General features: G+C 38.6%; 1 protein-coding gene across 1 annotated transcript in view; it reads right to left on the reverse strand.

Annotated features, from left to right (window-relative positions):
* Positions 1-642: 642 nt before the first annotated feature.
* LMCD1 (LIM and cysteine rich domains 1) overlaps positions 643-16,003 on the reverse strand; it is a 66,110-nt gene continuing 50,749 nt past the window's right edge. Inside the window, exons 4-6 of the mRNA XM_081939018.1 lie at positions 11,594-11,929; positions 3,112-3,327; positions 643-803 (exon numbers count right to left, since the gene is read on the reverse strand). Coding sequence (XP_081795144.1) covers positions 645-803; positions 3,112-3,327; positions 11,594-11,929 — 711 coding nt within the window. The 3' untranslated portion in view covers positions 643-644. The remainder of the gene's footprint in view (positions 804-3,111; positions 3,328-11,593; positions 11,930-16,003) is intronic.

Consider the following 16,003-nt stretch of genomic DNA (forward strand, 5'->3'; position numbering starts at 1 on the left):
TGTATTTTTCCAGTGATCCTTCATGAGCTACTCTGCTTTCAGGTTCTTTAAGCTGTTGAACCATTTTTTTTTTATGTAATCTATTTTTCAAACCATAATGTTCTTTCTTGGAGGCAATGTGTTATAACACATAGGGGAAGGGAAACCCTTCTCCTGCAGATATTGGCGGTTTTGTTTCCCCACTGTATCATTCTACGTATATTTCTAAAACTACTCATTTGTGGGCAATGGCGTTGTGATATTTAGTTTAGAAATATAGCCCTTTGGTTACCCCCCCCCCCCAAAAAAAAAGCAGCAAAACCCAGCATCACAATGATAATTGTATGTATATATTTCTAAACCTCCTGGAGTAGTTGTTTTTGTAATATGCCAAAGTTGAAATAATTTAACATAATGGGGCCTAGTTTTCAGTACATTTGGTTGTGTGTAAAGTCTTTCCTGAAAGGCCTAGAACATTCCATTCCTCTATTCTTTTCCTATTGCGTTATCATTTCCCATCTCCTTTCCTGTAATTACTTGATTGCAAATAACCTCAGTGATCTAAAGCCTTAGGATGCAATTTCTTTGGCTTAAGACCTCCCCACCAATCAGTCCGTTCCAAGTCAGAACACACAAAAACGTCAGCATTGAAATGACACCCGGTTTTAAGAAAGCTTGCTTTTACTGCAAGAGGTACACCACAAGCTGGCTGCGTCCAGGATAAAGGGTTTGCCAGCCAGTGAGCTCTCACATTCCAGGCAGGTGAAATGCTGTTTGTGCCAGGTAAGGCCTTCAGTTTGCAGGTAGTCATCAGAAAATATTATCTGTGAAAGTAAACAAGTCCATTTATCATTCCTTTCCTGAATGTCTTCATTATGAAAACATCACACAGTGAGAGAGCTACAAACACAATGCTGTTGACAAGCCAACAGTGTAAAGAGTGCATCCATGCTACTTAGCTTTGCACAGAAAATAAATATTTACACATTCCTATAAAGAACAGAGTTCTGGTCCAACCAAGCTGCAGAAGAAGTTTATGTTTAGTTCTAAGCATTGTTTGAAAACAAATGCTTGAAAAATACCTTTGGTTAGGAGACTTTTTGAATATACTGGAATATATTGTGTTCTTTATACACTATGTATCTGAAGCAGGAGTTCCTTAAGTAATTTAAGTTCCAGGAAAACCTCATCTCATATGTATTTTATACCTTCCCCAAATTCTATTTCTTTTTCTTTATAATAGTCCATGCTCACTACATAGAGTTCCCTTCTTGAAATAGTAGCTACTATACCAGTGTTGGTGAACCTTTTCAGCCCCAAGTGCTGAAACGGGAGCGCGCACGGAGGAGGGAGCACCGGAAACCAGAAGAGCAGCTCCCTGGTGCTCATGCGTGTGCTGTGCTTCTGGTTTCCAGCATGCATCCTGGTCTTCCATTTCTGGAACACAGGTGTATGCCAGGGAGCTGCTCTTCCAGTTTCCGGCATTCCTGTGCATGTGAAGACTCGGAAGAGCAATGGACGATGGCTGGCATGCCCGGAGAGATGGTTTTGGGAGCCACTACTGGCACGTGTGCCATAGATTCCCCATCATGGTACTATACCATAATTTAGGAAGCTCAGTATGCTGTACATTGTTCTTCCTATAGAAACCTATGGAGGAGCTGAAGCTGTTAGTGAGCTTTATTGCATGGGAAGAACAGAGCCAAATTTCTCTGATCATGGTTAACACTAAATGTTATCTAACCCTAACTATCACAGTACAATGGTTAACATGTAAAAAAAAATGGCTAGTCTCATGCATATATGCTACACAGGTGTCAAGAAAGGAAATTATGTCCGAAGGAAAAGGAAACTTCTTATCAGCTGCTATCAGCGGGGAAAAAAAACAATGAACAAACATAGCCAAGGGCTGCTTATTGTACTGAGCAGATATTTGATTGATTTTCAAGATCCTTTCAACTCTACAATGGGTCAACTGGGAAATAGGGTGCAGAAAGGATATTAAAATTGTAATATTGTATTGTAATTTTAATTAATACAAATGTATCTTTTTGTAACTAGATTTTTTAAAAATATTCTCTACAATCTAGCCTGTGGAATTTAGCATTTATTGAGTAATACAAAAGATGTTCCATTTGTTTATTTTTGCTTATTTCCCATATCCCACTTTTCTTCATATAATTCTGGTACTGAAAATGTACACCATGATTGTGAGCTCTGGCAAAAATTAAGCTTGGATTCTGGATGGCTGTTCCTTTATCGAAAAGCAAGAATCCTTAGAGGTTTCCAAACAATGAGAAACCGAGCCCTATTTGCAAGCCTAGATTTTGATAAATGGTTTAAAAAAGAAACACAGAGATGGAAGAACTATAAACTCAGCTGGGGCATTTTCTGAAGGATGCATTTATGTGCTAAATAACATTTATGATGACAGATCTGAGAGGTACAAGAATGCTTATTGGAAATATATTGCTGTAAAACATTTAACTGTATATGTACTTAATATCAGGCTCAAGGGACCAATTTGGAAGGAATAAAATATTTATCCCGGGAATGGTTTTAGTAAGATCAATACAAACTAAATAGCCTATGTGCACATGTTAGTTTTAAGGGGATGGGGGAGGAGAAAGTAAGCTAATTCTGTCACAAGCTTAGAACAGTTCTTTTAGAAATAGGATAAGACAAGGAATAGAAGTCAAATGGCATGGAGTTGTCTGTTTGCTACCTCTAACTTTGCTGCAGCTCCAGGGGTAGCTTACTTCTGAATGGCAGCAGATTAGAGTTTCTTCACCCTCCCTCCTTGTAAAAATGAATCCTTTTTAAGCTTAACTTCAGACAAAAATACATGCACTTAACATCATGGTATAAAATAAATATGCAGTGTTCTCTAGAAAATTCACTTATAATTCCCAGAAGAAATGAACAAAAGATCATCCCATTGATCACCATATATAAAAGCACTCTGCACATTTTGAATTCCTTTTTGGCAAGTCAACATGGGTCCTGCTTAAAAGGGAAAAAAGAGGAAAGACGTTGGATAAACATCTTGACTCCTTGCAGCTGTTTAGACCATCTCACAATTGGGGTCCAACACAGACGAGAAAAGAATACCCATTTTCATAGTAACCGTACCTCATCACAAGCTGCGCAGCGTGGCCTTATGCTGTCACAGTAATGGCGTCCACACCAGATGGCTCCATTGTTCCAGAAGTAGATCAAGTCAACAAGTGGTTCAGAGCACTTAGAGCACATAAAGCATGCTGGATGCCACTGGTGATTGTAGCCGGCTCGGTCTGCATACACTACTGGAAACTCAGCAGGTAGCACCTGCTTGCAGAAGTCACAACACTGTGAAAGAAATCAAAGTCAAATAATAATTAATTTCTCTCAATCAGCCTACAGCCAAACACACCACAATTTGCTCTTCTCCTGGAATTTCCCAGTGGTGTATGTATTTGTGGGTGTGTGTGTAGTATATCATAAGGTTGCTCAACTAAATTTTTTTTTTACCATATATCATTAAAAATAGCCCAATATAAAAAATGGTGAAGCAAATAGAATAATTGAAAATGAAAATGAAACTCTGCTGAATTAGTCCCATACACTCAGGAAATGTTCTCTTCTAATTAACTTTTAGAGTTGAATATATTAAGGCACCCAAAGTGGAACATCCACAAGCAAGTATATAAATGTGCTGAATATGTCAGTTTAATATATATAGATAGATAGATAGATAGATAGATAGATAGATAGATAGATGATAGATAGATAGATAGATAGATAGATAGATATAGATATAGATATATATATATATATATATATATATATATATATATATATATATATATAGATAGATAGATAGATAGATAGATATAGATGATATAGATATAGATATGTGTTGTATTTGTACTGATAAAGGGAGACTACATAATTTATTTTTTACTTGCTTTGTCAAGCATGAATAAGATAATAGATGTAAGTATATACCAGATTATGAATACATGAAATGGATACGAATAAATGGGGTTGTTAGGACAGGGACGGAAGGCACATCCCTTACAAAGCTCTTAGGAATGGGGTGAGGTCAACAGTAGATAGAGGGTTTGGGGAAGAATCCACTGAGTCAGGTAATGCATTCCAGGCATTGACCACTTTGTTGCTGAAGTCGTATTTTCTGCAATTGAGTTTGGTACGGTTTACCTTAAGTTTGTATCTATTGTTTGCTAGTGTATTGTTGTGGTTGAAGCTGAAGTAGTCATTGACAGGTAGAACATTGTAGTAGATAATTTTATGTACTACGCTTAGGTCAGACCGAAGGCGGCGTAGTTCTAAATTGTATAAGGCCAACATTTCAAGTCTGGCGGCAAAAGGTATTCTGTTGCAAGGAGTGGAGTGGAGGACTCCACTCCACTGCTAATATGTAAACCTGTCATCAGTTGCTAGGCATATTCAGCTCTCAATGGTAATAAAGGTAATACTACAGACATTGTACTTGAAATTTTTCAATGTTGATATAATCCTCAGCAGGCTTGGCTAATGGCAGAGGCTGCTCGGAGTGGTAATTCAGCAGCATGTGAAGGGCTATAGATTCTTCCTGTTATACATAGTATATTTTGAGTGATTCCCATAGTAGATGGCAGCATGTTGGCCTGCCCCATGATAACAATGGTCTCGGGCTTTTTTTTTTTTTTTTTGCCTTTTAGACCCAAATGAAAAACAAAAAAGGATCCATCCAGTGAGATGGACTTTAGTCATTTTTGTGGAAACATTCTGTGATGCATTGCAAAAACATATGCTTCTGATGTTCAGAAATGAATTTCCTAATTAAAAATAAAATAGTCGTGAAATCATCTCTGTTAAGATTGGATTTAGCAATAAAGAAATCTAAATGGACGGCTACTTTGGAGCAGCAAAATGAATGGTATTAAAACATACAGTAACTATAGAAAAAAGCCTGAGAAAAACCTGGCTAAGTTAGCAAGAGGTTCACATTTCTTCCAATACCAGAAGCAACAATAATTTTACTCTATTGGCTTCCTATACGTAGATTTAGGATTTTTGTTAAACACAGTAAACCATACATGCCAGGTACTAAGCGAAGTGAGCCACATACCAATTTCTTATATAAATAAATATATAGATCTATGTACACACATACATGCATATTTCCTTGTACAAATTGTAAAAGATCTGCTGTTCTATCAAAATTCGATTCATGACCCTGTCACATTTCTTTTTTTAAAAACCCCTATTTATTACTAAGATTTCCACCTTTTTTCCTATTAAATGATTCAAAATTATTTACCTGTATTAAATCACAGGGAAATGAAAGATTATGTGGATTTATTTCTTTTTGGACAGGGCTTATACAATGCACCACAGTTTTACTTCATATGTGCATTTACTTTGCCTTGGTAATCTATAACTGTTCTATGACAGCCTAGAGATGCATTTGAAGTTGAGTGCCCCAATTTTCCCTGCAGTTTCTTAACTTTATCAACTTTAAAATGTGTGGACTTCAACTCCCAGACTTCCCTAGCCAGGGATTCTGGGAGTTGAAGTCCACAAATCTTTAAAGTTGATCAGTTTGAGAAATCCTGAGCTACAGGGTGATTTTCTTACCAAGGCCATCTTTCAGCACAGATACATCTTTGGGAGCAACACAACCATAGTTTACAATAGTTATGGCAGGGAAATTTAGCGGCAGCACCTCGTAGCCCTTCCATTTTCTCTCTGCTACTCCTTTTCTCCCTCATCTTCTTCATTCTGACATTGCCTTCTCATGCTTGCCCCTGATCTAATGTCTCAATGGACTGGTTGAAGCAGCTTTTGGGAACAGCTGCATGAAATTAGACTAAGGACCACAAATTGTCCACTCCTTGTCCACTCACATTTTTTACCTAGGCCCAATCTAAACTTCCCATAAAGCCTCAAGAAAGATAACATATTTTAAACCTTTTCATACAATTAAACACTTTTGCTAAAGAAGAAGGGGCTAGATCAGATATTGTGAAGGATAAATACTTCTTTCCTAGGCAAAAAATCAAGTCAAAGTAAGCTTGGGTCAAAATTGTATAGGAAAGCTGTACTGTTCTCTCCACATGCCAACCCCTTAGTCAGTACTGACAAGACTTTCATTTTGTTTCAAGGGAAATGAAAATATTTTCCTCAGAAAAACCTTCTGCCCACAACATCCTTTTTTTCATAGGAAGTTAAACTTGGCCCATGATGGAATGTCTGGGTCAATTTGTTGTTCTTTTTGTTGTTAAAGCCCAGAGTAAATTTCTCCTGGAAAATACCAGGGTGGCCAATAAACGTCTTTCCTTTACACCATTAGAAGCCTGCAATCCACAGCAAGGCTTCTAGTAATGATTTGTATCATGACTACTTCAGAAAGAAAAACTTTAAAATAAATTAGAAAGAGTTATCCAGTCAGTGAGCAGATGGTGACAAGAGATATAAACATTATTTGGGCATTTTATCTCCTTGCAGTGTTAAATCAAGATCCACATTCCAAGAAAATTAATGGAGTCATGTAGACGCTTATGGTCCCAGACTCCGTGTGCGCACCTCTGAGCTTTATCCCCAGAGTCCAACTAATATTTTCCACTAAATTCTAATGCTGAATACAAGAAAAGGGGAAAGTACAATAACAGAACAATCAGAAAAAAGAAAGAGACAGAGATAGGGAGAGAGGAAGGAAGGAAAGAAGGCAGGAAGACAAACAATATTATAGTCACAATGCAATTTAAATTTGGAGCGCATAACTTCAGGTCATAATTACTAAAAAGTCGGCAATTTCTGGAGATCCCTTCAATTTCCTTTTAGTCACCTACGATAGGAAATACTTGAACGTTGGTACTGTAAGTTATCAGACAGGCATAACCTGATTGACTAAGAAATACTTCAAAGCTTCCATTTTAAAGAGTATGGAAGACTATCATTTTTTTAAAGAGACACATAGAGAAGTACAACCTATGATTTCAAGACCTGGAATTAGGATTCTTATTTACTTTGTTATGCCAGGAAAACTTAAGGCATTGTGGTTAAGCAAGTGCTGACATTTTTACAGTTACTTTTTACGGGATGGCTGCTGGCTTCAAAAATGCACTGGAGTAGAAAGCAACACCCGTTAGTTGCTTAGTACTGAATATACTATTTATTCAAGACAATAATGATTAAACTTTCATGTTTTTGCCAAATAACTGAATTAAGATAGTTTAAGGTCCAACTGATTTATTCTTATTTAAGGTTCCAGGCATACCCCAGAATGCACTCTACATGGAAGCTGTTTGTCACCTTGAAGCCTTAAAATGGCCTGGAGCCAAGTTATTTGAAGGAGCATCTTTTTCAAGTTATATCTACCAGACCCACCAGAGGTATGTTACTAGTTCCCTCTCTTAAAGAGGTCCATCTGATAGGACCAAGAAGGGCCTTCCCCATAATGACTCCCTCCCTGAGGAACATCACACCTGTGGAAATAAGATTGGACCCCATTTTAAGCTCTTTCGAAACTCTGAAAATATACTATGGTTTTGCCAATGGACCTGAGGATCCCAGGGAGATATGGAGCCAAGTGGTTGCTTTGATTGTTATCAGGAGGATGGGAATTTATTGGGGTTTGTATTGGGATTTTATTCTTGTAAGTTGCCTGGAGTCTCTTTGACTTAGATAGCTATGTACATTTAATAAACAAACAAACAATCCCAAGTAGTTCAGATTATGTTCAGGGGCTGTCTCCTCTTATATCAGCTTCCCTGCTCCCTAAGAATTGACGGAAAGTCCTTCTCTTGGGCTCATCAGGTGTTTAGCAGAAGAGAAAGAGCATTTTAGCACTTGGAAGGGCCTTCTCAGTGTTGGCATTCAAAGCTGAACCTCCCTGAAGTAGGAGGCCACGTTTACACCATCTCAATCGCTTTTCTGCCAATGAGTGACTTTCCTCCATAGGCAGCACCACTGTTAGAAAATACAAATATGCTGCCTCTGACTGCTTTATAATTTGCATAAGGAATTTTTGTGATAGTGTATTTTTTGTTTGTTTTGGTCTTTTACACATTTCAAAATTTGGGTATTATTTTAAATACTGGAAAGCAGCCCCGAGAAATCCTTAAAGCATTTGACAGACAGAATATAAATCTTTTTAAGTATGCCTGGAATGTATGTATGTATGTACAAATAAATAAACCGCCTTAATATATAGCTTAGAAGCAAGCTTTTACCTCAACTTACGCTCAAACAATTATTGGAAATGTAGAGGAGATTGGCAAACAACTATCAAGTCCAGACTTGTAGGCTAGACTGGGGAGTTGAAAAAACATCTTGGAACAAGAATAGCTAAATGCTTTTGTATTGTTGCCAAGAAAGTTACACTAATAAAGTCATCAAGAGTTGAGCTCAAATTGAAGGAGGCTTTACTTTTATCTTCCACATTATTGTATTGGAGCAAAACAGAGAGTTGCTTGGCCAAACTAAAAAGCTAAGAATTTGGGATTGTTTAAAATTGAAGCATTAGAAGGATATCATCCCTCTTTTGGAAAGCTTATCTGTTTTGCTCCTCCAGCAACAATAATTATTTGTTATTTTAATACAGTACATAACCTATAGATTTTGACTAGGAACCACTCAGAGTTGGTTACAAGATGGGTGGCTATGAAAATGTTTTAAACGAATGAATTAGAGATTCAGCTCTTACTTCAAGCGTTAGCCTTGAAATTCCGCATCTATCAGAAAAATGAGACACTGTGCAGAATTTATGCGGTGTCCTGCACTGGGGTTAAAATCCAGAAGATAGCACGGGCTTCATTTTTGGAATGTAAAGTCCATTTCATCAAAAACAAGAACTATGTTGTCTGTAGCTTTAGACAGGGACTGTACAGCAATAACAGAACTTTGTGCTATAAAATTTTGGCACCTTTCACAAAATTCAAACATTGTTCTGATAGATAAAGAGAAGTATAAACAAGTTTAAGAAAATAATGGAAAATTTAATACTGTGATGTTTTCTACTAAGAATCTCAAAAGATTTAAATAATTACGAAAATATAAGGATCCTTGTGCTGGAAATTATGAATCAGAATATACTTTGATAAAGTAAGACAGATGAAATGAATGTCAATAAAAATACACGCAGCCTTGAAAGTCTAAATGAATGCATGAGACAAGTCTCAAAATGCTTAATGTTGTTTTATTGGAATGCAAAAACCCTTCAGTGGAAGGATTTAGTTGTACAATTATTTTTAAAATGAAGTTAGGCTTTTCACTGATGTTTGCAGAATAGTAAGTAAAGTTTTAAATCTCCTAGAAAGTAAACACCACAACACATATTTACTTGAGGGATGATCTTGTAGTCAAAATTATTTCATCATGCCATGATGGTATTCACAAACACCGTTAATAAGAGCCTCTGTCACAAGTAAGTTTTTATTTCCTGGGATGACACAGCCTTTCTTAGACTGAGCCGCTGCTATAACAACGATAATGTAGACTAAGAAAAATATGTTTCTCCAAACCAACCAACAAGTAAGCAAAAACATCTCTTTGTGCTCTGGAGAAGCAATGCCAACACCTATGCAGCAGATTACAGTCACGACTTTCCTATTAGTCTCTCAGCTCATGGCTTTTAAATTGTGTTGGGAGAATTCTGGGAGACGTAGTCCACATATCTTAAAGTTGCTGAGATTGAAGCACTGATTTAAAGGACAAGCAAAAAATACTCCTCTTATAAGCTGCTGTCTTTGGAACTGGCTATTTTGAAAGTAAGGTAGTACCTAAACTATACAGGTTGTCAGTTTTAATTTTAACACCAACACTTTGAAGATTTAAAAGTAGTTAAGATGATCTCTGCATGATTTTCATCTACCAAAGTACTTTAGGGCTATAATCTTTCTATCTATCTATCATCTATCTATCTATCTATCTATCTATCTATCTATCTATCTTTCTATCTTTCTATCTATCATCTATCTATCTATCTATCTATCTATCTATCTATCTATCATCTATCTATCTATCTATCTATCTATCTATCTATCTATCATCTATCTATCTATCATCTATCTATCATCTATCTATCTATCTATCTATCTATCTATCTATCTATCTATCTATCTATCTATCTATCTATCCATCTATCTATCTATCATCTATCATCTATCATCTGTCTATCTATCATTTCTCTCTCTCTCTCTCTCCCCCTCCCTCCCTTTCTATCTATCATCTATCTATCATGCATCCATACAGCTGCCCAAAATCATAAAATAGCAATATAAAACATCTATGATCAGAAACATAAATATTAGCATTAGAAGCAAAGTGGTATTCAGCAGGTCCTGACCAGTTCTGGAGAACCAGTAGCAGAAATTTTGAGTAGTTTGGAGAACCGGTAAATACCATCTCTGATTGGCCCCACTCCCATCTATTCTCTGCCTCCCGAGTCCCAGCTGATCTGGAGGAAATGGGGATTTTGCAGTAACCTTCCCCTGGAGTGGGGAGAGAATGAAGATTTTACAGTATCCTTCCCCTGCCACGCCCACCAAGCCATGACACACCCACCAAGCCACACCCACAGAACCGGTAGGGGATTATGTTCCACAGGGTGGGTTCAGGGCAGAAAAGGACCCACAACATACCTTTTCTGCCAGACGTGAGTAGGAAGAGGCAGTCTTCCAAATAACTTGGCTCCATGCCAAGAAGAGATTTCATAGAATGTCTTTCCAAGGCAGAATTCTATAATATTTTTGCTTTGTTTATTTCAGCACCTCTTCTGGCAGTCACTTCATGTCTAATACTTTTGCTCCTGGATTTTTACCATTTGTATTGGCAGCATGATTATCTTTATTGTTCATGGCTATTATGTTTGTGAACTAATTATTAGGCTTAAACTTTGGGTGCAATTACATGTATCTAAAAGAATCTGGTATCAGCTTTGTAGCATTTTTGACTCCACATACCTTCCATATTCCCTAAAGCTATTTGCAGTCTTTTCATCTTTCCCTGTTCATCTTTCATTTGATTGAAAGACGCTTCAATCAAATAAGATTTGATAGGTGTTGTGTTCCAAGCACAGCAGATGGCGCTGTGTCAAGCGCCTCTGATTGGTCCAGATGCGCTGGCCAGCCGGCGGGAGAATTACCGCTGTGCTATTGGTTCCCCGTCTGACAGCTACCCGTATAAATAGCTGTCAGACGGGATTTGTTCTGTTCTGTTTCTGTCAGGTTTACGTGTTAATAAAGAGTTAACGGTTCTGTAGCCTCCTCACTTATTGTTGCCTCAGAACACAAAACTGGTGACGAGGACTGGCGAAACAGACCCACAACTACTTACTACTATGGCTACCACTACGCTTTTTTCTCCATTTTGCCATGAGGCTGAATCATGGGAGGCGTTCCTCGAATGCTTCGAATGCTTTCTCTTAGCCCATGATCTTACCAGCCTTCGTGTTAATAAACAGTTAACGGTTCTGTAGCCTCCTCACTTATTGTTGCCTCAGAACACAAAAATAGTATTTTGTATATTTCATATTTGAATATCCACATTACATTCATTCATTATATACTTTTTTTAAACAAAAAAATGCATTTCCTCCCCAATCTGAAACACTGTGTTGAGGACTTACCAAGTCCTGCCCTTTTGATACATGGCCCAATGTGCCATTGGTTGAAGCTGCTTCCTTACTTGCTGGAGTGTTTTTATCAGATGGCTTTCCTTCCTCTTTGGTGACTCCCCCTTGACCCAGCAGCGCAACTTCTCCGACTCCGAGAACATTGTCTTTATATTGTTTTATAAACTCTTCCATCAGCTTGATTTCATTCTCCGATAGGCCCCGGCATTGGGAAGGGTCCTGATCATATAGAGGAAGTTGTCTCATCAACCTTCTACGACGGTAATAAGCACCTTCTGTGCCAGCCACGGGCTGCATTTCCTTTGAAATCAAAGTCATATACTGGGTCGCCTGGAGAAATTGAGAGAAATACAAATTCAGCATAAAGAGGCACACAATCACAGCCTTTAAAAAGCACAGCAAGTCTTCACCCTCTCAAGTTGAAGGCAAAAGCTGTGGTTTGAGCAGTCATTTTCTGTTCAGCAGCTCAACTACGTGGGGTTTCTTCCCTGCTGTCCAACCACAGGACATTACCCTAACAATAAGTACTCTGTTCATGCTTATTCAGAACAGAAACAATATCAGGATTGGTTTTTTTTTTAATGAAGTCGACCGTGTTAACTATGCAGTTGATACTTTCAGCATAAATATTCTAATATCTACCGTATACATAATAAAACATGCAACAACAGTACAGTACCGGTAGCCCTTGATTTAGGACCACAATTAGTCCTAAATTGAGCCTGAAATTTTCATTGCTAAGTAGGACAGTTAATAAGTGAATTTTGCTCCATTTCACCACCTTTCTTGCCACAGTTGCTAGATGAATCACTGCATTTATTAAGTTAGCATCACAGTTGTTAAGTGAATCCGGCTTCTCCGTTGACTTTGGTTGTCAGAAGGTCAGCTAAGGTGACCCTGGGACGTTGCAACTGTTGTATGAATATTACATATTGAGTCTTAGTATTCGGGTAAGTGAAGATAAAGGAAGGCTTGGCATTTCCTTGGTTACCTCGTCACACTGAGCCAAATACTTTGATACAGGATCATGTTAGGGAAATGTTGAATAAGATCTTTCCTCTTTTCACTAAAGCAGAGATGGAATCATGGAATGAGTTGGATTCAAACGCAGGCACCACTGAATCTGGGAAACCAAGCTATGGCTACCCAGAAAGCTTAAGCTAAATGCTTCCATGGGGATGATTGTTATATTTATAATCGGGGTGGGCTTCAAAAATTTCAGCAACAGATTCTTTGCCCAATTGCTGGGTGGGCATTGCCATGGTGGGTGTGGCCTACTCGGACTCCTGTGCCATGGCGGGGTGGTGGTGTTTCACCTTCCCTAGGCTTGGGAGGCTTTCCTCAAGCTTTTGGGAGGGCAAAAACTGCCTCCCCTGGGCTCCGGAAGCCAGAAACTTCCAGAACTTCTGGGTGGCCTTTTTTTCACTGGCCCCAAGCCTCCACGCGGGCCCTGCACTTACCTCACATCCAAAACGGGATGCGTGGAGATTCTGGGAGGGAGGGATAGGCGGGGCCAGCCAGGAGTTGGATTTGGAGGTTCTCCGAACCAGCCATAACGTTAGCTACTGGTTTTCCTGAACCAGGTGAACCTGTAGCAGGCCACCCCTGTTTATAATTAAATTCAAATATTTAAAATGGTAATAAGCTTTTTAGTGGCTGTTTACCAAAAGCAACCAAAGCCTGCATTTGTGATATAGTTGCATGTGTGATATTTTTCTGGAACAGAATAGTAACATGGACCACAATCACTTAAGGCGACTTCCCTTGCTATTCTCCATCTGAGGGTAACATACCATTCTATTGCCAATTGTTGAAAATGCAAATAGTTTGGCTCTGCCTTGTTCATCTCAATTTGCACAACATTCTAGAAACACAGCACTACAAAAATGGGGGGGGGGGGAATCAGTAAAAATCTCAGTCTCTTTTACTTTTTGGGAATCTCTGGTGTCTAGCAAATATTAATTATGAGCCTGGGGACATGCTTCCTATTTATGATAGATTACTTTCAAGTGGTTGCCAACATTTAGTTGGCTAAAAGCCATTAAAAAGCAAGCTTGCTGTAATAGTTAATCACCAGCTGCTATGCCTTATAAATTCCCTGTGGTGCACAAATAATACTGGTGAGATATTAATGGTTCTCACTTAATACTTAAGGCAAAACAGAAACAGTATCGGGTTGTATAGTGTCTAAAATACTTCTTGTTCTGCCTTCTACAATGGGCAGGATAGAAAAAGAGCCAATATATACCAACTTGGCCTCCCTTGAAGTCTAATAATTCTGGGAAATGAAAACCCAGCACATCTAAAGAGGGCTAAGTTAGAAAAGGATACTTCAGCTTTGCTTCACCAGCACAACTTCCCTTTTTAATGCAAATTAATGGAAAAACCTGAATTGGAGGATGGTTACCAATAATATAGGACTGCACCTCACTACAGAGAGGTGGCGGGGGGGAATTCAAGCATTCAGTCAAATGCTACAAGAGAAAAGGATAACTTTAACTTTAATTTGATTTCTAGACCGCCCCTCTCCCAGAAGGGACTCGGGGCGGTTTACAGTCATATTAAAAACAATAAATATACATAATATAAATATAAAATAAATATAGGTGTGGCTGGAGGAGGTAGCAATAATTTACTGTACAATAGTTAAAGTTAGATTTAAAATTTAAAGATTTAAAAATACATTAAAAAACACCCCTAAAAACTATCTCAGGATAAAATATTTGCCAGGAGGTATAAATGGGACTATAAGTGGGCCAGGCCAGCTAATCAGAACAGGTGGGTCTTAAGTTTCTGTCGGAAGGAGCGGAGGTCGGTAGTAGTTCTGATATCAGGGGGGAGGTCATTCCAGAGGGTTGGGCCCATCACAGAGAAGGCTCTACTCCTAGGCGCCACCCGTTGGCATTGCTTGGTGGACGGCACTCGGAGGAGTCCCTCCCTGTGAGAGCGAATTGGTCGCAGGGATGTATGCGGTAGGATGCGATCCCGCAGGTAACTAGGTCCTGTGCCATGGAGCGCTTTGAAGATGGTAATCAAATAACATTAATATTTTATTTGGATACTCTTTTTCTATCATAACAAGAACAATTTATCAGTAAACTTGATTCATTTAGTTGGTTATTTATATCACCGCCCATCTTACCTTAGTGATTTTGGGTGGCTTACATAATTAAAACAACAATTAGGAATAAAGCAAGGTAAATCCCATTTAAACCAATTAAAGCAGTTAATTAAAACAATAAATTAGTAACAGTGCAGGCTTGACACCATTACTGGATCTCCAAATATTAAGAGACTTCCTGAGGGCCAGCAACATTTAGACTTAGAATAACAGAGTTGGAAGGGACCTTGGAGATCTTCTAGTCCAACACCCTGCTTAGGCAGAAAACCTTACACCACTTCAGACAAATGATTATCCAACATCTTCTTAAAAACTTCCAGGGTTGCAGCATTCACAACTTTTGGAGGCAAGTTGTTCCACTGATTAATAGTTCTAACTGTCATGAAATTTCTCCTTAGTTGCTTCTCTCCTTGATTAGTTTCCACCCATTGCTTCTTGTCCTGTCTACAGGTGCTTTGGAGAATAGTTTGACTCCCTCTTTTTTATGGTATCCCTTGAGATGTCGGAACACTGCTATCATGTCTCCCCTAGTCCTTCTTTTCATTAAACTAGACATAACCAGTTCCTGCAACCATTAATTTAGATTACCATATTTTTTGGAGTATAAGACGCTCCAAAAGACGCTCCTAGCTTTTGGGGAGGAAAACAATGATCCATGGTGGTCATGAACTCCCAAGTAGCCTTAGACTGACAGAAACCAGACTGAAGTCTGCTAGAACCATAAGCCTGAGAAACTCCATGGGCAACCCAGAAGTTGCATCAAGGAGCTCAGTCAGAGAAGTCACTAGATGCAGGAGGAAGGCTACCAGGACCAATCTCAACTGATCCCTAGAGTCCAGCTTAATAAACTGTGTCTCACATCTGGTGACTTGTGGAATTTCTCTTGAGAACCATTAGAGATTCCCAGATGGTAACCCTACTGCTAATCTGGAATCTTGATTGATGCCACACTTGAAACCCAGCTGGATACATTTATAAGAGGAGAACATCCCCTTCTGAACCCAGTGATACATGCCAAGTCAGCCCTCATCCGTGATGAAATTACAGATGAGAGAAGCCTTATTATAGTGTGACCTGGCATTCCATGGCAACAACTGAATGACACTGCAGATTAATTCACAGAGATAACAGGGTGATTAATTCTAAATTAACATTTAGGAGAAGCTGTTGTTGGCACAGCTGATGGATCAGGTTTGAAAAAAAAAACAGGGACATTTCTGTTTTTACAGTGAAAATTCTTCAGAGGCAGCCAGTTGGCCAACCAGTATTTTTAGAAGAAAGGC

Source organism: Natrix helvetica (assembly GCF_964273705.1).
Source record: "Natrix helvetica genome assembly, chromosome: 1".
Classification (NCBI taxonomy): Eukaryota; Metazoa; Chordata; class Lepidosauria; order Squamata; family Natricidae; genus Natrix; species Natrix helvetica.